The sequence below is a fragment of the Rousettus aegyptiacus genome, unplaced genomic scaffold, assembly GCF_014176215.1.
Source record: "Rousettus aegyptiacus isolate mRouAeg1 unplaced genomic scaffold, mRouAeg1.p scaffold_m13_p_6, whole genome shotgun sequence".
NCBI lineage: Eukaryota > Metazoa > Chordata > Mammalia > Chiroptera > Pteropodidae > Rousettus > Rousettus aegyptiacus.
Window position 1 is genome coordinate 57715813 of NW_023416309.1, and position 25924 is coordinate 57741736.

The 25924-nt window shown below is 55.2% G+C and overlaps 1 protein-coding gene across 3 annotated transcripts in view; it reads left to right on the top strand.

Annotated features, from left to right (window-relative positions):
- DOCK1 (dedicator of cytokinesis 1) overlaps window positions 1-25924 on the top strand; it is a 326782-nt gene that overhangs the window by 231619 nt on the left and 69239 nt on the right. For all 3 annotated transcript variants that reach the window (XM_036222878.1, XM_036222880.1, XM_036222881.1), the window contains one exon: window positions 44-138. In XM_036222878.1, coding sequence (XP_036078771.1) covers window positions 44-138 — 95 coding nt within the window. The remainder of the gene's footprint in view (window positions 1-43; window positions 139-25924) is intronic.

Below are 25924 nucleotides of genomic sequence, written 5' to 3' on the forward strand. Positions count from 1 at the left end.
CTCGTTCTGGGTGGGCCGTTCTAACTTTCGGTTTTCGTTTCAGGATTTCCTGATGGAAACATTCATCATGTTTAAGAACCTCATTGGGAAGAACGTCTACCCTTCCGACTGGGTCATAATGAACATGATGCAGAATAAGTGAGTACGGGGAGAATCGCGCCTGTGCGCGGCACCCCATCCGCGCCCGGTGGGAACAGTGCTGTCGCCTGGTTCTGCGGGAGTGCTCCCCCAGAGTACACGGGCTCCCCCTCCTGTGATGCACGTGGCTGTTTGCCCGGATGCAGTTGCTGATTCGGTGATGTCTGCATGCCAGCCCCAGGCTCTGGGGCTAAGAGCTTGAGCTCTGCCACCTGGAGAAAAACAAAACCCACCGTGAGCCACCTTTAGCCTTTGTCAAGGGCAGAGGGGGACTGTTCAGCATCAATTTGCCATCTAATTTTAACCACGTGTTTATTAGGCAAAGCAATTCTCAGCTCTCTGTGCTAGGTTTTTGAAGGGTGTTTGCATTTCACATGTTTTGGCTTTTAAAAAATCAGCAGCATTTCTTTCTACTTATTAAATATTAAACATGTGCCTTGCTGGTCATCTCCCCATAAGGGCTGTTGGTTAACTTTCCAGCCCTTGGGTTTTTGCATTTTCTGTAAACACCAACAGCGACTGTAAGGTTTTCAACCACATCTGATTTCTAGAAGAAATTTCTGTTTACCTCTTTTTTTCTCCCTTGTTTCTTATTGCAGTTGTTATGGAGATAATTGTAGATTCAGCAGCAGCCTTGTTGTAGGAAGCAACACAGACAGAGGTTATATACATTGTACCCAGATTGGCTCAGTGGTAACATATTGCAAAACTGTAGCACCAAACCACAGCCAATGAAACGAGGTCGATTGTGGATACATTTCATGCACATTACTCAGACTTTCCCATCTGTACTTGAACCCGCCGTCGGGGTCAAGACCCTGGACATTCCCATCACCGCAGGGTCCCTCTCGTTGCCTGTTTGTCACACACCCTCCGCTCCCCTCCACCCCCAGCCCCCCCAATCCCTGGCAACCACTGATTTCTTCTTCATTTCTAGAATGTCGTCATTGGGAAACATTATATATTATGCAGTATGTCACCCTCTGCGGTGACTGGCTCGTTTTCACTCTGCCGAATGCCTGGATTTTCGGTTGTGTGGTCATGCTAATGACGTGTTCCTTTTCATCGCTGAGTAGAGTTCCATGCTGTGGAAGTAGCACAGATGTTTCAACCATTTTCCTGTTGAGGGACATCTGGACGCTTTCCAGTTTGGGCCTATTATAGACAAAGCTGTTGTGAACATTGGCGTATAGCTTTGTGTGTGGACGTGAGTCTTCATTTCTTTGGCACGAATGCCCAGGGATGCAAATGTTGATGTGTACGGTAATTGCATGTTCAGTTTTATAAGAAACTTTCCAATTAGGGCAGTGCCACTGCATGCTCCCACTAACTATGTAAGAATGACCAGTCTCGCCACATCTTCGCCAGCATTTGCTGTTTTCACTGTTTTTTATTTTAGCCATTTTGCTGATCCGTAGTGTGTCTCATTGTGGGTTTAATTTGCATGTTCTCTCATGTCTTTACCTCTCCTTGATGCCTTTTGTCTGCCCTGTGGACAAACCCTTAGCAGCAAGGGCCTTTTTCTTCGCCTTTCCTGGGTACTATCCCCTGGGACAGCGGGGGTGAAACCGGCTTTGTGCGCCAGAAGCCACAGTGTTCTGAGCAGGCCACTTGTAGGGTTAAGTGTGAGTGAGTGTGGTCCATCTTAGGTCATACGTTGCTGTGGCTGAATCCTCCTTCCGTGGCCCGAGGACAGAGCAGGGTCCAGCCTCGGCGTCCTGCATTTCCACGTGCCCAGTGACTTAGATCACTCACATGGCTCTCTTGTCATCAGAATCCCCATCCATAAGGTGCGGGCCTTAAAGCAAAGCACTAGAATTCCCCTTCTCTCTGTCAGGATTAACTTTTGTGAGTGGCAATTTAAAAATTACTCTGAAAAGCTGTAGTGTTCGGGTTTTTAATGTCTGTTCCTCACATAGCAAAACAGATAAATAAATGGCAATCAGTGCATTGCCCTGCATCTGAATGTAGACGCAAACTCTGCTACGTGCTAACGCCAAAAATGACAGAGCCATCAATGCTGCCTCGCGGTGAAGTAACTCGAGGCATCTGCATCGTAACGGGGCTAAGCAGATAGACGTGCAGGGTCCCTGAACACACCATGGACGTCGTCGCTTCGCTCGGCAGGACTCGCGGGCGCGGCCGCATCGGGCCAGCGGCGCAGGCCCCTGGGGTGGAGGTGGGGAGGTCATCGGGGCGGACTCGTCCCCTGCCTCGCGGCCCCACACGTGGACTCGACCTGCTCTGCAGTGGCCGCGTCTCGGCACCCCCACGGCTGCAAAGGCCAGGTGCGCTCCACCCCTGGAATCAATCGTCTGACTCCCAGGGGTGCCGCCGAGGTCAGCGGCCCGCCCGTCGAGGAGGGGCAGTTAACGCCCTCTGCAGCACCCCGAGATAGCTGCCGTTTTCACGTCCACTTCACCAATGGGGAAGTCGAGGCATAAAAGCGCGGTGACCGGCGGAGAGACGCGCAGCCGGGAAGGGGGGGCGGTACTGGCGTCGGGCCCCCCACCAGGAGCCCACGCCCTGAGCGCCCGCCACCTCGCCCCCGGTCTCGAGCACGTCTCCCGTCTCCCAAAGACAGCGTTGTTTTGCTCGCCCGAGTGTCCTCGGAGCCGTCGCCCACAGACGTGCTCTTTTCCTGAGTGAGGCTTAGGTTTGGAAGTCGGAGCTCCGGCTCAGCTTTCTTCCCCGTTGGAAGTTGCGTGATGGAGGGGTGCCAAGCTCTATGGGGCCCCCCGAGCGTTGGGAAGGACAAAATCTTGTTAATGTTGCAATAAAATAATTTTCTTTAGACACAGCGTAGATATACCACCTTGTTTCTACGTCGCTATCTATTTGCCTTTTTTTGCCCGTACGTCGCTAGCTTGATGTCTCAGAAGTTGCCAGCCTTGCGCGCCCCTCCGCCCCGCACGCATCAGAGACGCCCGCGCCTCCGTGGGATGAGCAGTGATGCCCAGAAGCTTCTGGAGTCTGTGTTTAAGTTTTAATGGCACAGCTGGACGTGCAGTTTCACCACCCGCGGCTTAGAAATCGACGGGATCCGCCTCTGTGGTCTCCTAAATGTTTGCATGCTCGTTCAGCTTTGTCTCTGCAAATCACCATTCCTCAGCGCACGGGGCTTGTAAAGTGTAATTAAAGACGGCGCAACAACTCGTAAATCAAGAATCAAAGTTATCGGGTATAATAAGAATCCCAAAGGTCATCGTCACTTGGCTGCTCTGTTCATGCCGGTGGCTGATTGGCGATGGCCTGACATTAGAGCTCTGCTCGCGGATCTGAGGGTGCCAGATGGCTAGATGACATTTCAGATAAGCACAGTTCAGATGCGGTGGAAGTGTGCTTGTGCGTTAGCATGCAGAAGTGCTTTCTAATCTTCCCAGAGGGAGGCGAACGCTGTGCCCACTTAAGTCCGCAGGTTGCACTAGACGCCCAGCCCCGCGCTGTGAGCGTACGAGGGCCGGCACCATGCTCCACCTCACGTTAGCTGCGTTTTTCAGATGTTCACTTTGCGGCGCGTGTCGGGCAGTCTGATGTTCAAGAGTCATGCTGTGGCTGTCACACGGTTAGTTCCCTCTGGTTGTCACAGGAACGTGGCCGTCCCTTTGACTTGCTATGTTTCTCTTCTCGTCTCAGGGCTCGAATGCGTCCCAGGAGGGTGTGTGTGCCCTCGTTGTCCCTGACTAGAATCTCAAGGCATCGGGGTGACGGGGCGGGGAGCAAGCCGATGGTTTGATGGCGGATTCCTTTTCCAGCCTGAAGAAAGCGTTGGTCATTAAGTGTTTATTTCACGAAGAAGGCATTCCTGCAGTGGAAGACGGGGCGTACTGAGTAGAATGTTCAGATTTTCAGAATTAGACTTTCTAGTTCATACAGACTGCAGAAAATGGAACAAAACCTTTCCCACATTCCTTCATGAACTCTTCAGACTTGCAGCGGAATTTCAAAATGTTCAGCCACCCAGATGCAGACTCTCATAGGCCTTCTTGTCTGCGTCTTCCTCTCTCAGGATGAAAAGTAAATGAAACCGACGCCCTTACTCCTCAGAGCTGCCGTCATTGGCGACTTGGGCTGTCAGTCACGTCCAGGTGTTCCGTCCGTCAGCGCAGGTGGCGGGTCTCGGACTTCTCGCTTCCTTCCCCGTTAGGCTGGGGCCTGAAGATTGTGTTTATAATTTGCGGTTTAAGCCCTTCACGCTTTCTTACAGGACTTGGTGTGTTTTATCAGTAAGGATTCACAAGTCATGAATGTAAAGTAGAACACGGAAAACCATCACAGAGAAGACGCGGAGCTTTCTAAAGGCCAAAAGACTCGAAGCTGCTTGGAAAACAGCAAAAGAGGAAAATGCAATGGGTCGTTGAATTCTCACTAAATGACAAAAAAGATCCTTGCGGTTTGTCAAGGGAGACTGCCGCTTTATGACATGGGTCCTTACATATGACGCATCGAGCAACAGAATATCGCAGTTAAGGAATCGGTTGAGAACTCAAGATTCTAGTCACAGATAATGGAAGAGACTATTATTTTGATTTTGAAATGCTTACAACGTTACGAGATGTTGGCCGTAACGGAGGTTGGCCGTAAGCGGACCGTCTGGAAGATTAGCTTAGCGAATGTTATGGATTTTGCAAGCCCGCCCAGTCGAGTCTTGTCCAAGCTGTTGATGGTTTAAATATCGGAAACTGCCAATCAAATCTATTGTCTGGTTTTGCTTTATCTGGAGTCAAGTTAACCGTACATTTGTCCTTCCAAACTCCGAAACTTCGTCCCAGCTCAGAATGCGTGAGATCCTGTTGTATTTGCTCCACGCATCGAGGCGGTGCTCCTTGCTCGGCTCAGGGCCACGTGGGAACAGCCGGGGCGCTGGCTGTCCAGTCCGCATCCCGATCTCCCGACGACGGCCTCGTCTTGTTTCTCTTCCAGTCCCGCCTCTCCCCTGAGATCCGGGAGGTGTTCTCCTCGACCCATCGACGCAGTGTGGCGCGTTTGCACCAACCTCATGTGCGTAACATGTGTTTACACACTCATAAACGCACGTGGCTCCTTTCGTCTGGTGAATTTTCCATGCATTTTTTTTTTTTTAATGTAGTGATTTCTTGTCAGTACCACACGTTTCCCCCAACAAGCAACACCCGTTAGACGTGTCAGAGCCCAGGATGGCGAGCTTATGGATGTTTCTGCCAACAGTAATTCGGCACATAGTCAGTACAGGAAAGGGCCTGCAGCCTCTGAAAGGGACTCCGCCTGTGAGGTACCAGGTGCGTTAGGGATAAGTTGTGGCGATGCTCAGTGAGCGGGTTCGGGGTCAGGCTGGCGTCAGGTTCTGCGCCATTTGGTTCCGTTGCTGTGGAGGAACTTGCAAAGCCTTGGCAGCTCTGTGCCTCGGGCTTGGAGCAGAAGATGCGCCATTTGCTTTAGGATGGGAGATAGGGAGGCAGGAGTCGCCCCTCGCTTGGGACCTGCCTCAGGGACCAAGACCACCAGCTGCAGCCCGATGGCCATCGGGTCTGGGAGGACCGAGCCGTTTCTTTCCAGCTCAGCGTCATGCTGAGGAGACTTGTCGCAGGCGTGAGCCGAGATCCCGGCGCACATTGGAAACACAGATGCAAAGCATTTCGGGCCCCAGAGACACTTTATTTTTCTTCTCAACATCTTTTTCTCTTTTCTCTGAAGCCTGGGGTTTTAGTGGAGGTTGTTACTTTTGCTTTATTTTGTAAAATTTACTAGCTTCCTTTTGAGGTTTGCTTAAGCAATGGCTGGAAGATTTTAAGCGCATCTCAGGCCCAGTTTCCCCCGGAAGCAGCGCACAGCAGCTGTCGATGGAAACGCCGTTGCAATACGCTCGCGAGGACCGAAAGGAAGAGAAAATAAACGCTGTTTTTGAGTGACGCAACAGAAATTCAAAGCCAGTGTGACGGAAACATTCCGGAATGAAAACCCCCCTGGAGGACACCATGCCCGCCGTTCTCGCAGCTCACAGGCTTAGTCGTCTTGCCCTTTGAACCCCAGCCCTCTCCCAGGGGACTGTCCCAGCCTGCGCCCTTTGGCGGCTGGGGCCCCGGCTGGCGAGCACCGAGGCACAGGCCTGCCTGCCCGGTTGGGCCCACCTGGCCGCATCTGAGCACGTTTCTGGCCGGTCTCTCGCAGAATGACCAGCGTCCTCCTCGGGGCTGAGTGGGCCATCTTGAAGGATGGGGGTTCCAAGGCAGATGGCGGCTCGGCCCTCGAAATGGCGCCGTTGTGGTAATGGAGATACGGCCGCCCCGTGGGACCCCCTAGCAGCCGCATGCCCGGGGCTGGGCCGCCACGTGGCATTCTGCTTACCCCGTATGTCGTCTTCATGAAATCACCTTCATGTTCTCCATACGGTGCTCTGGCATGCATGCGTCTGCTCTCGGTGCGACAGTCAAGCATGGCTTAAAATTAAATCAAATCATCCCTGGGTTATTTTACCTGGTTTATTGCACGTAGCATCGGCCTTTTATGCAGTCGGGGCTTATTCAAATTGCCTCTTTACCTAATTTAGAGATGAAAAATCAGAGGACTCTCAAAGGAAAGCAGTGATGAAGGGCTCTCAGCCAGGGTTCCCGTTCGAGAAGCTTCTTTAAGGGAACACTTCGAAAGGGCAAAGTCTGTTTAAGAATTCTCAGGGTCGCCGCGGGCCTCGCACGGGCTGGTGCTGAGGACGCCGCCCTGTGGCACTTGACGCTGAAGGACGTACTTCACTCTGTAAGGGACGGAGCCACGGGCCCCTCCGTGCGATGCGGGAAACATCTCTTAGATGCAAATCAACACAGATGAAGCACATTTTATTAAGTTCACGTCATTCCCCAGATCCTTCTGCCCGAAACTTTCACCCCTGGCGATTCTGGGGCTGGAAGGGAGCCAAGAAGCGTGAGACCCTCCGGCGTCCTGCTTGTGTTTGAAGTCGCGAGCGGAAGGCGAGGTGTCACCTGGTGTCACCTGAAGGCTGGGTCCCCGCGTTGTCTTCAGTCCTCAACCAGGGGCGACTTTGCCCCCTAGAGGACACTTGGCAGTGCCCAGACACACTTTCATTGTCACAGCTAGGGCCACTGTCATCTAGTGGGTGGAACCCAGGGGTGATCATCTCTCCGTGTCTAGGAGAGCCCCCTACCGCCGATGTCAGTAGTACCCCCACGTTATGGGTAAAAGCACTGAGTCTCAGCGATGCTAAGTCGTTACTAGAAATACATGCGATTCGTTGCGGTGACCCTCTTCTCTGTCCACGTTTCCCAGCCGCCTGTCCCTCAGATATCAGCAGCCATCCCCGGAAGACGCCCGGGCCGAGCCTTCGCGTAACAGGGCAGTGCCTGGGGGCTGGAGCTAGTTTCCCCCAAGACGCCCTGCCAGGGGCTCCAGCTTCCAGCAGGTCCCCGTGGGCGTGGCTCGGGCGCCTGTGGGCGTGGCTCGGGCGCCTGTGGGCGTGGCTCAGGCGCCCGTGGTGACAGGAGCTAGGTGGACTCTGGAGTCACACCTACGTGAGTTTGGGTTCCGGGGCCGCCCTTCCCTGCCAGTGCCTGGCGAACAGGATGCGTGCGGGAAACAGTAGCAAGCATCCCTCCTGCGGGAGTTGGGTTTTTTTGTTTTCGTTTTTAGATCAGACCGTGTTTGTCTTCATCTGTCTTATTTCACCTGGCGCGATGCCCTCAGGCTTTACCCATGTGGCCGCAAGTGGCAGGATTGTCTTGTTCCTCACGGCTGAGTGATGTTCTGCTGCACATACGTGCTCCGTCTTTGTCCGTTGATCCTTAAACCTCGTTTCAGGTACGGGGGCTGCCGATGTCCTGCAGCCGACGTCCTGCCGCCTGTAGAGGCTTCTCCCCTCTCCCCCCCCACTCTTAATAGGGGTTTTTATTGTTTGACATTAAATTTTTTTATTTGAAAAAAAATCTCTTTTTAAAAAATCTTTGAAAACTTTTACAGTTAGATACTAGACTTATCGTGGTGATCACTTAGTAAGTTATGTAAATGTCTAGTCACTGTGTTGTACACCTGAATCTAATATAATGTCGTGCATCAACTGTAACTGAAAAATTAAAAGAGGGGAAAAGAAGACTGTCCAGATAGAAATGCGTTGACTTCCTGCTGGCGAGTCGGCCATCGCAAGCGTGGTGACCGTCCAGGTAGGTGGGCGTGGCGTTTCTCCCATATGGAAGCTCCATGAAATGCATTTTTTGAAATGACACCATCTCAAAGACTGAACAGGGAATCACACTGTTATTTATCAATCTCCTGCTATTTTCTAGAGAAGGAATCAGAAATCGAGTTGAATAATATTTTGTCTCCATCTTCAGGGAAGCCTGACCGTGGAATGCTTAATTTTTAAAGAATTTGCATACGTGAGACATTTGCAGATCTATAAGGAAATGACGGTAACGTTTAATGTAACTTCTCCGTAGCAGCGGAATGTTGCCAGGATCATAACAGCTTCTGTGCGTTTTTACTCACATTGGATACTTTATGTGTCACTTGCAATGTTTCTGTGGAAGTCTGCAGATTCGTACATGGCTCTTGGGGGCCGCAGTGGGGAAGTCACTCTTCAGCTCCATGGCCGCTCAGTGCCCAGTGGTGCTGTCTGACTTAATTAATTCTCATCCGTGGGAAGTGGTCTTTATTACAAAGTCTACCCACAAAGTGCGTGACATACGATTGTAGCAGTTCTTCCCAGAAATAAAGTACGTTTACCCTTGTCATGTTTGGGTCCACAAAGAAAGAATTTCAGTTATAGATACACAAGGCGTTGATGATACCTCTTGTTTGCTTGAAGACTCATTAGCTAGTGAATTTCCTTAAACGATGCTCATGCTACATTTGCCACAGAGACGTCCGAGGGAGACCCGCGATGAGCCCCGGGGCGGTCTCCAAGTGCGGGCGTGAGCCGCGGGCAGCCCGCTGTCCGCTGGAGCTCGCCGCCCCCTGCTCGACCTCTCCAGTGAGACCAGAGGAGAGCTCTCACTTAATACTGTGCCTGTCAGATTCCCCGGGCCGCGAGGAAATTGAAGATACAAATTATATTGTAAAGTGAAATGTTTCGTGTTATTCTACAGTTTGGTGGATTTAGGAAGAAAACGGACTCTGACAGCTTGGTCTTTGCAGTTCAGTGAATTCTAATGGCTCAGAACAGGAACGCACCGGAAGGCTCTTCCCACGCCGCTGCACGGGAGACGCCGCGCGCCGCGCTCCGGGCCCCGTGTCACCGTCACCGCGTCCCAGGAAGGGGCGGGTAGTGTCAGATGCTAACACTGCGAGCGTGAGCGTTAGCCACCCCCCTCGGTAGCCGTCCGACCGCGTGGGCGGCTTTGGCGCGCCGGCCGCTTTTCCCAGCATGCCGTCAGTTTTTCGGGGCAGAGACGATCTTTTCCCCACGTCGCCTGACTTGGTGCCATTGTGTCCCCTCCGTGGGCTGCTCGGGATTCGGAGGCTCGTGGGCGGAGGAGCCCCCTCCGTCTCTCCTTCTCTGTAACTGTGCTCACGGCCTTTCCCGACGCGCCGTTGTCAGGAAGAAACACCGAGTGGGGTTTCCTGCAAGAGCCAGAAAACCTCAAATTCTCAGATCGATCTCCTCAGCTGTGGGGCCGGGTCAGGAAGGTGGGACCCAAAGGTGCTGGAGGCTGTGGGCTCATCGCTGGGTGGGTGGCACCTTTTGTCTTCTCAATCTGTGCAGCTTTGGAGAAAGAAAAAAATCTCCATTATGGCTGGAACCTGTTCATTTTAAGACCTGGGTAGTTGCGGGGGTCACAGCCAAAAATCTTCAGGGAGGAAGAGTGACCCGGCCCCCTGGGGCTGCAGGAGTGTCTTCTAGTGGAGGAGCGTCGTGTCCCAGCAAGGTGGTGGGGTCCGCTGGCCACCCGCCCTCTGCCCAGGCAGCAGGCAGTGTGCCCGGACTCGGAGCCCGGTGAGGCCTCCAGGGCTGTGAGCTGTTCAGAGCTCGGGGCGTGAGGAAGAAGAAAGATCTGGAAGCTTCAGGTCAGCCTCAGGTCAGCCACAAGCGGGACCGACCGTGAGGGGTCACCTGGCTGTGACCCCAGGTGACCCAGCTAGTGGCACGTCTTGCAGTGGCTGAGACCAGCATCTCGTGTTTAGACGCCGGAGGAGGAGCTTTGATTCGTGAAGATTTCTGATACGTGTGCTGAGAAGCGGGTCCCCTGGCTGGTGCTGTCCCGGCTGGAGTGACGTTCGGGAGCGAGGGCCGAGCCTTGCACCCAAGGCCACGCGGCGTCACGGTGACGAAGGGGACGCCACGCCGTCCTGTGGCCTGGGCGTCTCGCGGGTGCGCTCCTTCTCCACGCCTTCATTTTCTTGGATCGTGCTTCTCCCGGAGGGGAGCTTTCACGGGCGTGGTCACTGGTGCTTCGGGCGTGGTGGGGGGCGTGGTGGGGAGCCTCCGGACTCTCTGACTCGGCGCAGCGAGCCTGGTCGGCAGCCGGACGACGTCTTCACAGCCGATCGGGAGGGTTTTGGCACGTGACTGCATCTCTTTCAGACAAGCGCATCCCGTTCTGCCTCATTGCTAAACTTTACCTTACCCCGGTCTTCACTCCTTTAGATAATTCCCTTTGATTTCTGGGTCCATCTCCTTGGTGAACTGGAACACCAGTTTCTGCTCCAAAGCTGGGCTGTCCGAGTGCGGCTCTTCTCCCCGCGTGCAGAGGGTCAACCTGGCCCGCAGCGCGGAGCCACACGCAGACGGGGGGCTTAAGAGCCCTCGTTGTCAAACGCACACAGAGATGAAGGGGCCGCTGCCACTGTGCCCAGTTTTCTGGAAATCCTTGACAAGGCAATGAAACCGGCACTGAGCTCTCGGTTGCCAGTTCCCACACTCTGGCAATCTGTATTTGCAGAAAATGCTCTTTTAAAAAAGATTGCTCGGGGAGCCCTTATGCCGCACTCCATGAATGACGGCCGTAGGGTGGGCCGTGCCCTTCCCCGCCTGACCTCTGCGCGGCCCTTGCCGGCGCGTCCGACCCCGTCGCCGCCACACTCCGTGCCGTCGGAGGCTCCTCACGGGGTTTTTCCTTGGGGTTCACGCACCTTTCCTTTGTCTGAGTTAGACACTCGGTGCACATCGCGATGCAGTGAGGGTCCCGCGTCCCCTCGGCCCCACAGCCGCTCGGGGAGACGAGCCACAGTGGACGGTCGCCGGGCTGGGCGGGCCGGCCGAGGCAGGTGGCAGCCCTGCGGTCTGGAGGGGACAGGGCCAGGGGGAAGGGCCGGCCTGGGTGAGGACGGTGGCTCCGTGGTGGCAGGAGAGAAGGCGGAGCATGGGTCCAGACGGCGGCGCGGTGTAGCCGTGCGGGACGGTCCAGACGTCGGCGCGGTGTGGCCGTGCGGGACGGTCCAGACGGCGGCGCGGTGTGGCCGTGCGGGACGGTCCAGACGGCGGCGCGGTGTGGCCGTGCGGGAGGGGGGATGAAAATCGACCCTGCGGCTTCTTCCCGTTTTCTCACCAAAGTGCGAAGCGAGCCCATGAGCAAGGAGGTGCCGAGGGAGGAGGCAGAGGTCAGGGTCCACCCATCTCCACATGCCGTCCGCGGGGTCCTCCCGCCGCCACCCCTTCCCCTGTGAGACGCTAGGGCCCAGACGGAGTCCGTGGCCGCCTCCCGCCTACGGAAAGCCCAGGAGACGCCTCCCAGCCAGGCGAGTCTAAAAGGAGACGGCGCCTTAAATAACTCATGTGAAATCACCCTTCTGTGAACATTTCTAGATGGATCTTGTCTTTTAAGCTTCAACAAACCCTATTAGCCATCAAAATAGCCTCTAGTCTCTCAAAATAGCCCTCTGCCAGCTCCTGCCCCACACCCACACAGTGGCCGGGTGGCCTGGGAAGAGTCCGGGAGGGGGGCTGGCCCTGTGGCCAGGAAGCGGAGGCCTCTGGAGAGGACCCGTGTCCGGGGCCCCCGCCCTGCATCCTCCTGCCGTCCTGCTCTCGGGGTCCCCGCGCCCGGGCCCTCAGCTTAGGGGCGGCACCGCACTCGGGGTCTGCTCGCAGGCACCTCGCCCACTCCCCCTTCTCTCGTTTCCGAGGTCCACGATGCTTGGGCAGCTCCGTGCCATTCGTTCTGATGTTCTGGTTCGGTTTAGAGATTTCTGGAAGCCTGTGCTCCTGTTCTCTTTCTTGCACTTGTCTTCCTCCCCCTCCAGCCCTTAAGGACAACAGAGCAGGGACCCAGAAAGCACTCGAGGATAAGGGACGTTTCAGGTCCCAGCTGTGACCCACCTGGGGCAGGCGGCTCACGGTCCTTTCCCTGTTTTGCTCAGAGGTACAGAATAGACAGCTGTGCCCAGGAAATCTGGGAGCAGCGAACACTGTGAGAACCAGATTCTTCCTACGTCATCACAGTTAGCCTCTGGTCTCCACAAGGCCAGTGCGTGCCCAGCTCCGTTATTGCAGAATGCGTGAAGGATTTTAGAACCCACACGGGACGCGTTACAGACCATTTCCTGCTGCGGACTGCACCTTCCCCGCGCCGCAGTGACAGAAGACGAATGTCCCCGGTGCCAGCAAGCAGCCGGCCACTGTCGCTCTGGACGCGAGTGGCCTAGATGAATCTTAGTGATCATGTTCCTACAGAGGAGTCTCGTCTCCCCGGTCCAGGTGGGAATATCAGTGCCGCCCACGCAGCCCAGACAAAGGGCTTTCTGTCTCCGCAGGGAGCCGAGAGCCAGCTCATTGGGAACATAACCGGTTCCCCGTGTAGTAAAGCACGTTCATCTAGAAATATCCTGCGAGCACCAGAAATTCGAATGGCCTTTCGACTTGAAACTATTTTATATTCTCACTGGTGCAGAAGTATTTCACCCAGTGTTGCTGAACCATCGTGAAAAGTATCGGTCGTTAATCAAAAAACACGGTAAGGCGGTAGATCATTTAAAAACGTAGCACACGTGCCCCTTCCGCGCTGTAACGTATAAACCGTCAGCGAACGTTCATTTCGCAAGGCGCGCTTGCCGCGTTGCTTCCCCTCGTCCGTTTAAGGCGGGTCTACCGGCCAGCGCCTCGCGTGGTCCTTCTGGCATAAAACGCCTCGGCGAGCCAGCTTTCTCCCTGAAGACCGAGGAGGAGCAGGGGCCGCCGGCACCGCGGTTTGTCCTCTCGCATGGTTCCGCGACTCCCAGGCGCCGCACACTCACGCGGTTTGACGGCTTTTAAAGCGAGTCATCATTTCAGTCTCTTCAGAGCTGTAGAGTTTGTTTTCACGTGAAAATCAACTTTCTTGTCGTCGTCGTATTTTCTCCTTTTTCGTGCCGTGTAAGTATGTCACGTTAGTTCTACTAACGGATCGAACGGGCGTGAGGCGGGTAGGGAACACACCACCACGCGCACCTACCGCACATGCGTGTGTGCCGTGCGCTTAGCGGTAGAGGTCACGTGGCGCATCGCAAGGGGGGCTGTCCCACGGGCCCCCGCAACGCCACGGTCGTAGAGGTTAAAAAAGGGAAACTCTGTTCAGGTGAAAACTAGACTCTCCTTGCTCAGCGTTGGGTGCAAGGGACTTCGGATGTTGCAGAATAACCAGACCAGCGAGATACCAAGCAGCCTCGGAGAGCTGGAGGACTCAGGTTTAGGGCGCCGGCGGTCCCAGCAGAGCTGGCTCTCTGAAGACCGGGGCCCCGAGCCCAGGCACAACTTTACCTTGATAGGGCGTGTCCACGCAAGCCCAGCTCTACGGTTGGCACGGGCCGATTGGTTAACATGGCCCCGGCGGGTACAGACCGTGGGGGTTGCTATGGGCTACAGGCAGTTACGGGGCACGCCTGAGATTTTCAGACAGGAACTTAGGCGATGCATCTGTTACCTAGGCAGAACAAACAGAAAGGGCAGGACGAGTCTTTCCTTACTCTCGAGCTCGCCCTGCCCTTCAGCCTCTGCAGCAAGCGAATCTACAGAAGTGGGACAGAGAGCCGATTGCAACGTTAGCCAACGTAGAGGTTTCTCGAGTCCCTATACATAAGAAGAAAGAGACCTGCACTGGATTGTGTTGGACCTTCCCATGCAAAGCGACGTCAGCGCACTTAAATTAGCATTAAGTACAATTCTGGCAACTCAGCAGTTCCTGGCACTTGCCGTCACTCCTCAGCCCTGTGCTTACCTCGCAAAGATGGCAGGTGGGCTCGCTCTCGGGTCCTCGGAAATGAGGCCACGTCTCATTCAGATCTGAGAGAGGAAAAAAACAATATCCGAGAGCGAAGTCATAAAGGAAGCAGAATCAGAACTCGATGGACCAGAGGGTTTTGTTCTCACTCTCCCCCTGAACATCTCCTCTGATCCATCCAGGCATCAACGCGAGGACGAGGGAGTTCCAGGACACTGAGTCGTAAAGTTATGACGGAAGGTGGATTTCACGCTAAAGGGTTCAGTTCTTTCCTTGTCCTGAGTGTCGAACGTGATCATGGGGTAAAGCACCACCTGATCTCGTGGTACCTGAAGAGAGCGCATGGCACTTGATCACGTGGCAACTGATCACGTGACGAAGCAGCGCCCAGCTGTGAGAATGGCACTGGAAGGGGGGGGGGCTGGGAGAAGCAAAGAGAGAGGAGGGGAAACTTAGTTTGCTTTCCTTCAAAAACATGGGCTCTTTCTTGTTAACATGTAACCAGCGATGTTAGCAAACGAATGAGATGCTCTTTGCGTCGTTTACCAAATAGTTTCCATCCCTGTGACAGACAGACGATCAGATCTGCTGCCTGTAAGACGACGGGGACAAAGCTAAGTACTGGAACGACTCTTGAGGCGCGGCCCCGCAGAACCCCAGCATGATGCCGCCCGACGGAGCCGGCCTCCACCAGGATACTCCCAGTGCCCTGGACATCTGTCTGGGCTCCCAACAAACGGTCGATGTATTTTTTTATATTTAATTAGTTTTTCAGTGCCGTATTTCCTACAAAGGGGTGTGAATCTGTGCACGTGGCTTTTCTGCAGTAAAATAGCATTCATGATGCTTTGAAAAGCTCAAAAGCCCCCAAATGGTTTCTCAGGGTGCTAGGTATATTTCGTAGGAATTATTATCAAGGGTAATGAAAAGCATTACAAAAGCACTTCATATTTATCAGGCCTGCAGTTCAGGCTGCTTATTTTCCTTGCATCATTTGATTAACCTCTCAGCAGCCACGGACGCCAAGTCACATGATCCTTATTTTGCAGTGGAGCTGAGGTTAATACTGATATAGCAGCTCACACAAGGTCACGTGGCTAAAAAGAGAGGACAAACTCCAAACCCAGGTTTGCCTGGCTCCAAAGCCTGTGTGCTAGTAATGTTTTAATCTCCGCTTGGTTTTCACCTCTGCTGTTACCTGCTTTCTGGGGTGACTGTGGGTAAAGGCATGAGATTATCCAGCAACGTGATGGCTTGGACAAGCATTTTCCCCCCATCGTTGGACCTAGAACTTGCTCCACTAATCTTAACCTTCCGCCAGCTAAGTAAATATTCGGAATGTTAAAGGAAAAATTATTCACCACAGTTACTGATCGTCAGGGAAGCAGGCTTTGTTCGGGACCACCACGATAGACTTAGGGACCACTGCAGAGTTTGGGGTTTTGCAGCAGCAGAGAGAAATCGGGCTCAAGGCTGAATATAGTGGGGAGGGTGGGGAGGATGTATAGCCAAGAGGCAGGGTCACGGTCAGCGGATGGAAAATAACTGAGCCAGCATAGAGGAGAGGGGGGTTTCCGGCTAAACCGAGCCGGCAGAATCCTTGCTGGAGCCCAGCCAGGGTGACCAGACGTCACCTGGGGTGCCGGAGGTTGGGGTCCCCAATCACATCAGGGGGTGGGGCTGTTCTGGCTAAGCTGACTTAGCAGGAGTCTTGCTAAAATGGACAATGCAGAGACAAACGGGAGCCCAAAATCAGGGTCCAGGTGGGAATTCAGGGAGGCTGAGTTCAGTCAAGGAGACGATATTTGTCAAGGGACAGAAATACGGCCAGAAGTCGGGTCTAGAAATGTGTTCGTGTTCACGGAGCCCGCGCTCGCCTTTCTGCGATGCGCTTTGGGAAGGCAGCACAGACAGCGGCCCTGCCGGCCAGGTGGGCTGCCCACTGTCCCCAGACTGCAGCTGTCCGACGACACCTCCTCATGCCCCGGAGTTCCGGAGGCTGGGGGCAGTCTGGCAGTTTATAAAGGACGAGCACAGGCAAAGGGAATATTTGTCTTCTTCCGTCATTTCTTGTTTATCACAGCAGTGGCTTGTCCATATCCCTATACGATGGAATTGTGGGAAAGTGGCCTTTAAACTGGACCCAGACAGAGGTCATACTTGGAGAGCACATTCTTTTTTTTTTTTTTTTTCTTTTTGGAAATCATGGTTTTAAAATTTTATTTCATGTATTAAGTCATCATTTTATAAAAGGAAGAAACCTTTATTCTCAGAGTAAAACCCTTTGATAGTGAACATCCATTTTTTTCAAGGATTTTTTTTTTCACTTGGATGACATTACCGTGCTTTTCTCACAGCGGCATTGTCACCCTTCCTCAGCGCCCTGTTCAGACGGCTCTCAGGCACTTGGAAAATCGAAGGCCAGAGTGGACGGGATTTACTCAGCCTTGACACCTGCTGGGGGCCATGTTGGCAACTGGCTCGCTGTCCTCGCAGCATTTAGCCCCTCGCCGGGCGCGTGGGCGTCAGAGCTGAGGGCGCAGATCGAGGGCTGCAGGGTCACACTGTGCAGGTGGCTCGAGGTTCTCGCGGGAGAAATGCTTGTCCTGACCCGCCGAGAGGCCGAGGACGGCCGTCCGTCGCCTGCGCCCTTTCCTGACCTGCAGCCAAGCCAGCCAGCGGTGGGGGGCGTCAGTCCCTGACCTGGGCTGAGCCCCGCGGTGCGGTCTTCTCCTGGCCTCTCACAGACGCCTCTGGAAGGCGCGCAGCCTGCTCCCGACCTCACAGGGTAGAGGAGAGTCGAACAGTGTGTCCTGCGCTACACCGTGATCGTTAACTACAGACGGAACGAAAAGCCATTCTACACGTGGGCGGAAAGGCGCGGGCAGGGAACACAGGGTCCCGCACGGTCCCGCACGCCGCGGCTTTCATCAGCAGCTGGGTCGCCCGTCACGTGTCCGTCTGGCTCCCTTATCCCCCTGGTCACCGGCTCCGCCATGTCTCACTCTCCAGCCCCCACAAACGTTTCTCCGCGTTGCGCACGGCCGGCCGCCGTCACCGGCTCCGGCGCGGACGGCGCGCCCCGGTGCTTTGCCGGCACGCGCGCTCACTTTTAGTAAACTGGGGGCTCTCGAGCTGCCTCTCTTACAGATAACATTGCGCTGAGTGCCTTCATGCGTATGGCTTCTGTGTTTTGGATTTTTTCCTCGGACTCATTCCCAGAAACAGGATTACCGGGACTTGATACATATTGTCAAATTGCTTTCCAAAAGGATTTTACCGCTTTTATTGCACCCTTGCCAGAATTCAGTATTATCTTTTTTTAAAAAAAAATTTCTGTTAAATCAACAGGCAAAAATCTGCCTTATTGTTTACATTTGCATTTTTTTGACTATTTACAAGGTGAAATTGGTTTTTTTCCTGTTTTGTAAACTGTTCCTATCCTTTGCCTATTTATCTATTAGCTTTTAATGTTTTTTTGGTCAGAATTTTATTAGCATTTTTGTACAGTGCTCATACTAACCCATTTACTATTTCTGCAAATATTTTCCCCGTGTTGTTTGGCATCTCATTTGGTTATGTTTTTAAAAAATTCATTTTGTTCATTTACACACAAAAGTTTAACTCATCGAATCTGTCGCTTCCAGTGACACACCCTTCATCCACAAATTTAATATTCAGTTCTAGATTTTATCTTTATTTCATCATTTTCTATTGAAACTTTCAGTTTTATCTGTTATTTGACTTTTTGTGCTAAACGTATCTGAATTGATATTTTAAATTGCAAGGAGCTGTTACGATGCCACTTATTAAATAATTCTCTATAGTTTAAGAATGATTATTTTGATTAAATTTTTTAGGTAGTGTTATCGGTCATCTCTAGGCTGTTTGTTGCTTCGGTGATGTAATCCGTTATTCTCAGGCCGGGGCCACGTTGTTCTAATTACTGCTGCTTTGTGGTCTGTTTCCGCACGGGGGGCGCCAGTCCTCCCTTATTATTATCATTTCTCTGACATGTCTTCAGTATTCTATCCCATTGTTCCACTAAATGAAGTTTAAAAGCATTTTGTGAATTCTCCTTTCAAAATAATTCCTTTCCAATTCTGATGAGACTTGCATTAGAGATGAGAGCAGAACAGGCCTATCTCGTGGAGCCGAGTTCCATGCTGGATGCATTTTCTTTCTTTTGCAAAGGAAATCCACGTTCGTTACGGGAAATGTTGGGAGGAAACGGTGAAGGGGCTCCTCACCTGCAAACGACCTCGCCGACAGTTTGACGCAGAGCCTTCCCGTCCTGGGCAGGGTTCCCCTTCCCCGGCTTTGGGCACTGGGGGCTCCCCAGCGCTGCTGCACCTCTGTGGGGGTCGGTGAGGAGCTGCATGCTGAGGACCCCAGGTGCCATCAGTACCACCTGCAGGGCCAGGCCCAGGGGCCGAGGAGTGTGGTGCCGTCTCTGGAGCAGGTGCAGGGAGGCGGCCAAGCTCAGGCCGTCCCCTGGGACAGCACAGCCTCCTGCTGCTGAGGGTGCCGTACGGCACACGTCAGCAGCCCCACACGGTGCTGGTGGTCCGTGGCCACGGACGGAATGACCCGAAAGGCCTCCCTCTGGGCTCGGCCGAGCTGCCCGAGCAGAGCCTCCCGTGAGCCCTGTGGGGGGCCTGGGCTCTGGGAGCCTCAGGCTGCCTGGCTTCCAGTCCCCCTTCAGAGCCAGAGCAGGTGCTCCGGCCCCGCGGCTCCCCCTGCCTTACCCGCCCTTCCCCTTGGCTTTGCATGGACCCCTCCGCCCCAGCACGCCCCAAGGCTCTGCCGCCAGCCCCCTTTCTGCGGTCCAGCCTTCCCTGCCTCCCCCTGGGATCACTCCATCTCGTCCTCTCCCCCTGGAAGTTAAATGATCGCCTTCCTCGGCCTCTCATCTCTCACCTGGGATCTTTTCTTCCCGCCTTTGGAGCACCCGGGTCTGCTCGTTTCGAATTCTCTCCTAGTTATTTGCCTGAAAATGTCTTTGCTTTAACTTCGCTTTTGAAGACTATTACAAGTACTTTTTTAGCAGCTCGAAGGTAACTAATTCACTATCTTTTGGGCTTTCACTGTTGAGTCTTATTGTTTCTAAAGGGAGCGTTTCTTTTTTATCCAGTGGTGTTTTGTTTTTCAACGTTTTATTGTGGTAGCTTTTATACATATGCAAAGGAGAACAGAGGCCCCAGGTTCGACTGCAGCCTTTATAAACCATCTTCAGCTGCAACCATTATGAACCGTCGCCAAGCTTGTCTCATCTGTCACCCAAGCATTGTCTGTCTCTCCATTACACGGAGGCAAATCCCAGGCGTTAAATCGAGTCACACGTAAATACTTCGGTTGTATCTCTTAAAAATGAGAACGTTTTTTTACCACCACCACAGTATATTATTTTACCCAAGAAACATTGTATCACATGTAGTTTTAGATTTCGGCTCACATCGCTCATATCGGTGTGTAGACAAATTGCAAACGCTGCATCTGGTTTTTATGTTTAGCAAGTTTCTTATAATCTTAAGGTTCAGTCTTCTACTTTGTACCTTGCAGTCTGTTTAGGGACAGCGGAACATTTTACGTGACCGCTGCCCGAGCCCCTCCAATCATGATATCTCGCATGACTATAGTACAGCACCACCCAGAAGCTGATATTCGTGCAGTCCGTGGACTTTATGCAGATTGCCCTGTTTTTGCACACAAACATTTGTGGGCACATTTAGTTCTATGCAGTTTTGTCACAAGCGTAGATTCACGGGACCAAGACCTCGATTGGGACACAGGTAGCTTCACGACAGGGCCCCTCGCGTTGCCTTTGTCAGCCACGTGACATGTCTCCTCTCGCCCTCCCTAACTCCTGGCCATCGCTAAGCTCCTCTGCGCCTCCAGCCTTTCCCTGTGGGAGTGCGGTGCAGATGGGGTTGCGCAGTAGGCACCTTATGAGAGCGGCTGTCTGCCCTCGGCATAATGCCCTTGAGAGCCATCCAGGTTACTGCGTGCATTCTTAGGGTTTTTTTTTTTTTTTTCTCCCTTTTATTGCTGAGTAGCCTTCCATGGGGTGGATGCAGCACGGTGTTTTAGCCATTGAAGGTCGCTTGGATTGTGTCCAGTTTGGAGCTATTATGAATACAGCTGCTACGGTCTCTTGTGTAGAAGTGTTTGTATGAGCATAAGTTTTCATTGCTCTGGGACAAATGCCTAAAGCGTACAATCGCTGAGTCGTATGGTAATTGCATGCTCAGTTTTGTCAGGACCCGGGAGGTGGGATTTTAAGGTTGCTGGGGACGCACAGCCTGACGGAGTGAGGCTTCGCCTCCCCCCGCCCCGCTGCGGCCGTGGGCACCTGTCTGCAGCCTGAGGTGCAGGGTTTAGGCTGAGACAGAGAAGACGTAACACGACGTCTCATCTGAACCCTCTGTGCGAGCCAGGGCTCTGATGACAAGGGCCGCACACGTGCTCAGGCAGCCTAGGCCCCACGCAGGTTTGCTGGGCGGGCCCCGAGCCCGTGTCAGGCAGCGGCTCACGTGCTTGTCTGAGAATTAGCGGAATTAGCGGCTCAGACGTTCTCTCCTCTTCGCCTCTCAGTGCGAGCGGGCTTCGCCCCTGCCTGCCTTGTCCCTGTCCCTTCCAGTGCCACGCCACATGCAGTGCCGGGTCCCCTGGGCCCCGTTTTCAGACAGAGATCCGTGCCCGACCCTTGGCTGGAGTTCTGACAAACAGCCCCTGGGTGGGACTCTGACTGTCGCTGCGAGTCCGATGCTCAGTGCACAGCCCGTGCCTCCGGCGAGTGCCAGAGGTGGGGACAGTCGCGAGCCAGGGGCGCCATCGTGGGCCAGCCGCTCTGAGAGCCCGACAGCCGTGGGGCCGGCAGGTGCCGGTGTGCCAGGTGCGCTCCTCCCCGTGGCTCTGCGCAGTTCTCTTCCGCGCTGGGGAGGCGGAGCCACCCCCATCCCCGCTCACGGTTCCTGTGGGCGCGCACCGGTGATCGTAAGTCTGAAGACACAGGACAGAGGGACAGTGTTTCCGGTCACAGGCCGGGTGACAGCAGGCCATGAGTTCTCTGTTACAGAGGGGTCGTCGGCAGCAGGCGGTCCCGTCGAGGGCAGAGCTGCGGCCGGGCTGTGTCCTGCAGCTCTGCGCGGTGCCGAGCTCACCCCCTCGGCCGCGTGGGGCTCTGTGCCCGGCACGACCCTGGAGTAGTGTCTGTGGCGGGGCAGGACAGCGCGGCAGCGGATGCTCGGGGGGTCTGCGTACCCACAGCGTCTTGGTGCTCTCTGCCGCCTTGGGGAGCCCTGTGCCGCCCCGGGGTGCCCTCCACCGCCTCAGGGTGCCCTCCACCGCCTCAGGGTGTCCTCCACTGCCTCAGGGAGCCCACATGCATCTTGGTGCTCAGCGCCGCCCCGGGGCGCCCTCCGCCGCCAGGCCCGCGCGAGCCCCCGGGGACCTCTGGCGGCGTTCCCACTGGGCCGGCCGGCTTCAGACGGGCCTCGGGGGCTCGTTTCCCGTGCGGCCGCCCCCGTCGTTCTCCTGTCTAAACGCCGTGACGTGCTTGCGCGGCCTCCGAGCCTGTGCAGGACGGGCCGTTCCCGGACGCCGTGGGCCCCGTCAGCCTTCCCGCCAGCCCCGGGGTGGGTGGGGAGCCCAGACCGCGTAGGGCTGGCCGCCTCGCTCCCTCCCCGTCCGAGGCCCACCCGCCTCGGGGCTCCGCTGTGTTCTCTTGAGGGGAAACAGACACTGATCGATCCCACCAAACATGCCGTCGGGGAGGCAGTCATTCCTGCCGCGTGCGGTAACCCGTCCGCCGGAGGGCTCATCCATTCAGTGTGAGTCGATGTGAATTTAAATGCTGTTATTAAGGTCGGATTGGTTTCTCATTACGAGCACCATAATTTTAGTATTTGCTCATGCGTTCTGTGACCATAAAACCTTAATACCCGTATGAATAACATCTACGTGGTAATTAATGTCAAAAATCACAGGCCAGCCCATCGATGTTCCACAAACGAATCCCTTTGTTTGGGGTTCGTCTGAACCTGTGACTAATTAGATAGTGAATCGCTTACTTTGAAATCCGAATGATAATTGTGGCAGAAGGCTAAATTTGTTTGCATTTCCAATAAGTCATTAATGGAAACGGAATCTTTTCTTTCAATTATTTCTCGTCGTTGAGTTAATACGAGGTTTTCCTTTCTTTGTGAACTGACCGGCGCGGCCTTCGGCTCCCCTGGAGCGAGCCGAGCGATTGCCGGGGCCCCGGTCACGCAGGAAGCGTTTCCCCTCCGCACGCCTCGCTTCCCCGGCTGGGCCGTAAACTGTCTCTCAGCTGAGACTGCTGTCTGCTCCTGGGGGCGTGGAGGCCGGTGCTCGGCCCGTCGCTGGGCCTCGTCAAACCTCACGCAGCATCTTGACAGCTGCTGTTGGGTGGTTTCATGAGAAACGCCTGGGGAGCTTACCCGGGTTTACGTCACAGGGCCCGGGGCCTGCGGCGTCAGAGCAGGGCTTTCAAAACTCAGTCGGGCACATTTTTCAAAACCGCCCTGCGTTTTGACTGTGGAAGGGGCGTGAAGCCCTCTTCACGAGAGCAGAGAAGAGCTTCACAGTAGTGACAAAAAGGCCGGGCGATTGTCTCATTCATACGATATTTCGGATGGTCCGGAAGTAGGCAGGGGGCGTGCGCCAAGCCAGCTAAGACAGCAGGGACCTCTGCAGATGGGGAGATGGTGGCCCACCGGGCACACGAACTAGAAGAGAGATGCCCCCTCCCTGGGGTTTCCAGGCGCACTGGCGACGGGGGCCGGATTCCAGCTTCCTGTCCCCTTTTCGGGCCCTGCGGTTCCGTACGCATGTGTGTCTTTGATGGTGCGTTGTTTCCAGGCCCTCGTTTGTCCCCGGCCACCGCCGGGATGGCCGGCTGCTCCAGGCCGGCTGCTCCGTGTCCGTAAGTCCCCCAGGCTGGCCTGCCTGTCCTCCGGAGGGCGCCCCCGACTTCGTGTTTGCCTCTGGACTTCCCCGCCCTGAGCCAGGGCGGGAGGAGGGCCGGGCGCATCCCGCGGGCCCTGCGGTCTCCAGGAGACGTGCCAGCTTGTGCCGTCCTCCCGGGCTCGGCCACATACCCCAGCCGTTTGAGAGCCGTCAGAACCACACCTCCCCCGGGAAGCGGGCTCCATGTCTCCGTCTCAGCAGAGACGACTCGCTGTGAAAGAAGCCGGGATGAACGCGGCAAGCATGTCGAAGCCCTTCCCGTTTCCGGGGGGCCCTGCGGTCCGCGTCTGCGTGGGCGCCCGGCCCAGGTTTCCGCAGAGGCCGAGGCGCCCGTCTCGTCCAGATCCGCGAGTTGACGGCTGTCTCTCCAAGGCCGTTTCAGGCTCCAGCATGATGCGGCAGGAGCTTTTAAAAGTTAACTTCGCTTTCCCCGAGTTTCTAGCCACGTACATTGAGATGACCCAAACGTTTGGTGGATTTAACAAATGTGGCTTCGTGAAACCGCCTTTAATGAGGACTGCGCTGACAGCCCCCCGCCGTGGGGGGGGGGGGGTTAGGAGTGACAGGCGTTTGCGTTTTTTATCAGTGTGGAATCGTGATTTCTCACTTGCGACTACGTGCACCTAGATTTCCGTATTTGTAAAAAAAAAAAAAAAAATTGTGTGGGCAAGGGTTCACGTCGCGTGGTCCTTCAGGGTCCTCCCACGTGAAATGCGCACCAGGAGCCGGCGGCCACGCCGACCCTCTCTGTGCCGTGGGTCGGTGGCGGTCTCCTGGGCCCGTCTCCTGCCAGTGGCCCTGTGGGCCAGAGGGGCAGGGTCCTCACTGGCCAGCCCGAGGATCCGGATCCCAGCGCCCCTGTGAGGGAGGCTGGCGGCGAAGGAGGTGTGAGGCGGGCCATTGCGGACAGACGGGGCGGGCCCCCAGGAGGGGGGAGGGCAGCTCCGTGACCGTTAGCTCTGCCTGACTCCGAGTGGCAGTGCGGCCGGTTTCCGCAGTCCAAGGCCGTTTGTGGACAGCGAAGATGTGTCCCCCTGCAGAATCGTGTTTGCGTGAATGGGAATGAGGGGTTTTTTTCCCTTCTTTCATAGAGACATATGTCCTGGGGTCAAAATCAGGCCTTCTCTCTCTGGCCTTGGCATTTTAGGGTCTTAGGAATTTATCAGGGAAACATGTTTTGTTTATACTGACTCCATTATGGGAAGCTTGGAATACTGCTTGGGGGGCTTTTAGATTTATCTCTGTGTGCTAGATTTTCAGCTGTTGTGAAATTACACCAAAAGCAAGCAGCGGGGGGGCATTAACGCGGAAGTTTGTGAATCTGAACGTCTCGATTTCTTAAAAGGAATTTCGCCGTAATCTCTCTCTGGGTAAGAATTAAGATATATATATATATGTATATATATTTACACATGTTACGTGCAAAGTATAACAGTTAAATTAGCCATAATTGAAAAGATGCAATACACTGACAATAATTTGGGGACCGTTTTAGCATTAAAAGATCCATTTTTAAGAAACTGTTTTCATTATAGCTCTTACAACGTTAATTTGATAACTTCATTGTATTGCTTTTCAGTGTATTACTTTAAACGTGGGCAGAGCGGCGGGGAGAGCCCCCCGGAACTCTGCGGGTCAGATTCCCGGTCCGTCTTCTCTCTGCGGCCTCGCCGTGTGTTTGAGTAGTAAGTCCTCGCTGGCGGCTCTGCCACGTCTTGAAGGGCAGGAGGAGGAAAGCCTTCCTCCTCTGGCACGCATCCGGGTGGCGAGGTCCCCAGCACGGCGGCGTGGTGACGCCGAGCTCGACACGGCCACGGTCACCGTTCCACCTCGAGAGCCGCGTCTCCTCCGCGGAGCCGTCTCCGCTCCCCCGAGACGCGTCCACCACAGCGCGGCCTCTCACGGTGGGCTCCGCGTCCTCAGAGGACGCTCCCGTGTCCTGCGCACGTCTGTCGTGGCAGACGGTGCCACCCCGGGACACGGACTCATCCTGCTGCCGGACCCCGGGGCGGGGGCGGGGGGCCATGCCTGGTGCTGACCCTTCCACTGACCTGGCCGGGGGCAGAAGCGGAGGCCAGACACCCCGGAGGCCCCTGGCATGGGCGCCCTGCCCTCGGCCGGCCGGTCCTCTCCCTGGGTGCTGGGCCCGGGTCCCTTCCGCGGCCACCTCCCGCCAGGCTTTCGACACGCGGCCCCTGGCCTCGCGCCGAGTGTCGAGCACGCCGCGGGCACCACGCCGCCCTCTCCGGGGCCTCCTGCCGGCCGGGCCCGTCTGCCTCTCGTCACCTACCGTGTTCTCGCGGGGGTGCCTCACACAGGTGCCTTTTCTCGTCTGCCGCTTGTGTCCCTGGGGGTGTCACGGCCCTGAGGGTGAAGCCGGGTGTGGGGGGCGGGTAGTGCTCTGGCCATCGCAGCACTTGGCGCCCGTGGGACAGCCGCCTGCGGGGCCGGTTCCGCTTCGCGCTGCCTCGGGACCAGGAGGAGACCCGCGGGGAGGGGGTGGAGTGTCGCGTCTGCCTGCTGGTGGCCGAGGCGGCTCTGTGTCCAGCAGGTCGCAGAGCGCGTCTCAAGCCGTTTCTTGACCTGATCCTGTTGGCGCCGTGGCCCGAGGGATCCAGGACGGCACTCTCCCGGCGCGGCGGCTTCGCGAGCTCGCATTTCCTCGGGCCGTCCTCGCCGTG